General features: G+C 53.6%; 1 protein-coding gene across 2 annotated transcripts in view; it reads left to right on the top strand.

The window, feature by feature from the left end:
- Mark4 (microtubule affinity regulating kinase 4) overlaps positions 1–1896 on the top strand; it is a 34548-nt gene that overhangs the window by 11839 nt on the left and 20813 nt on the right. For both annotated transcript variants that reach the window (XM_031385560.1, XM_031385562.1), the window contains exon 6: positions 240–310. In XM_031385560.1, the coding sequence (XP_031241420.1) occupies positions 240–310 (71 nt within the window). The remainder of the gene's footprint in view (positions 1–239; positions 311–1896) is intronic.

Genomic DNA, 1896 nt, shown 5'->3' with positions numbered 1-1896 from the left:
ACCCTCCTCTCTCATCCCCCAGATCCCACACCCTGTTCTCTCATCCCCCAGGCCCCCATACCCTGCTCTCACATCCCCCAGACCCCACACCCTGCTCTCACATCCCCAGACCCCTGTGCCCTGTTCACACATCCCAAGACCCCTGTGCCCTGTTCACACACCCCACCACACCTTACTCTCACAATCCCTCCCCCATTGCGCCCTCTGACTCCAGCTTTCACCCTTCTTGCTCTCTGCAGGAGAAGTGTTTGACTACCTCGTGTCGCACGGCCGCATGAAGGAGAAGGAGGCTCGAGCCAAGTTTCGACAGGTGAGAGACAGGGTGCTCTGACTCCCTGGGAAGAGGGTCTGGGTGGTTGGTAGGTGAGTTGTGTGTCATGCACATGTGCATACACAGGAGTGAAGATGCACAGGGACCCAGATGAGAGGAGGCTGTTGGGGGCCCAGGGTTTGAGTGATGGAGGTGGGTTTATAGGTGAGTGGATGCTGAAGCCTGGGGTAGGGTGGGGGTGGGAAAAGTGCTGGAGTATGCATGGCAAAACTGGGGTGGATCAGGCAGGGAGATCAGGGGTTCAAGGTCATCTTCAGCCACATAGAGAGCCTGAGGCTAGCCTGGACTACACAAGACCCTGTCATATATGTGTGTGTGTGTGTGTGTGTGTGTGTGTGTGTGTGTGTGTGTGTGTGTGTGTGTGTGTGTGTGTGTGTGTGTGTGTGTGTGTGTGTGTGTGTGTGTGTGAACGGTGGGGAGGAAAGGAAAGGAAAGGAAAGGAAAGGAAAGGAAAAACAAAAAGAAAGGCTGGGGAGAGGCTCAGTGGATGCAGCCCTGCTAAGCCAGAGGGCTAGAGTTTAGTTCCCGAGCCCCATGGGGCGGGTGTGGCAGCCTCCATCCGTCTCAGCCCTCAGGAGGCAGCTGGGCTCATCACTGTGGCTGGGTAGTTACACTAGCTGGATTGTCAAGCTCCTGGTTTAGTGAGAAAGACACCCTTCCCCAGTAAATAAAGTGGGAGAGCAATTGAGAAGCACACCAGTGTCAACACACACACACAAACTCATAGAGAGATGCAGAGAAAGGTATGTGGGTCCTTGAAGAAGTGTGTGTAGGTGTGAGGTAGCTGTATGCCTTGAAGTGGCAAGATGGGGGTGGGGCTTCTGGGTGACAGGACCTGCAGGTGCTTGGTATCGGGTGTGCCTAGGTGTGGAGGATTCACCCACTCTCACCTAGGGTGTGGACAATGGTGTGTGAGAGTGTATTTGGAAGTTAAAGGACATACCAGTGTGAGGCCCAGGTGTGAGGTAAGTGGACATGCAGGTGTGAGGCCCAGGTGTGAGGTAAGTGGACATGAAGTTTTGAAGCCCAGGTGTGACGCCCAGGTGTGAGGTGAGTGGACATGCAGGTGTGAGGCCCAGGTGTGAGGTGAGTGGACATGCAGGTGTGAGGCCCAGGTGTGAGGTGAGTGGACATAAAGGTGTGAGGACCAGGTGTGAGGTGAGAGGATGTTCAGGAGTGAAGAACAAATTCAGGGTGAAAAGATCCATAGGTGTGAAATGAGAAGATGCACGGGTGTGAGAAGCATTTCAGTGTGTGTGGCCTGTGAGTGGACATCACTGCATTTACTACTGGTGTGAGGGCACCTTTTGTATAGAGTAAGCATCTACAGGGACAAGGATTGTAGCCCTGGTGAGTTGGGGCCATATACCTATTTCCCAGCATGGGACAATTTGGGAGTTCCTAAACATGGGCTAGTCCCAAGGTCTTGATACTACAACCAAGGACGTGTGTGTGTGTGTGTGTGTGTGTGTGTGTGTGTGTACCTGCATGTATGTGGCATGCATGTGCCCGTGTGTGTGTATGTGTGTGTCCATGTCCGTGTGTGTGTGTGTGTGTGTGTGTGT

The sequence above is a fragment of the Mastomys coucha genome, unplaced genomic scaffold (assembly GCF_008632895.1).
Source record: "Mastomys coucha isolate ucsf_1 unplaced genomic scaffold, UCSF_Mcou_1 pScaffold21, whole genome shotgun sequence".
Classification (NCBI taxonomy): Eukaryota; Metazoa; Chordata; class Mammalia; order Rodentia; family Muridae; genus Mastomys; species Mastomys coucha.
The sequence above is the reverse complement of the archived record's forward strand: the minus strand, read 5'-3'. Positions and strand labels throughout refer to the sequence as shown.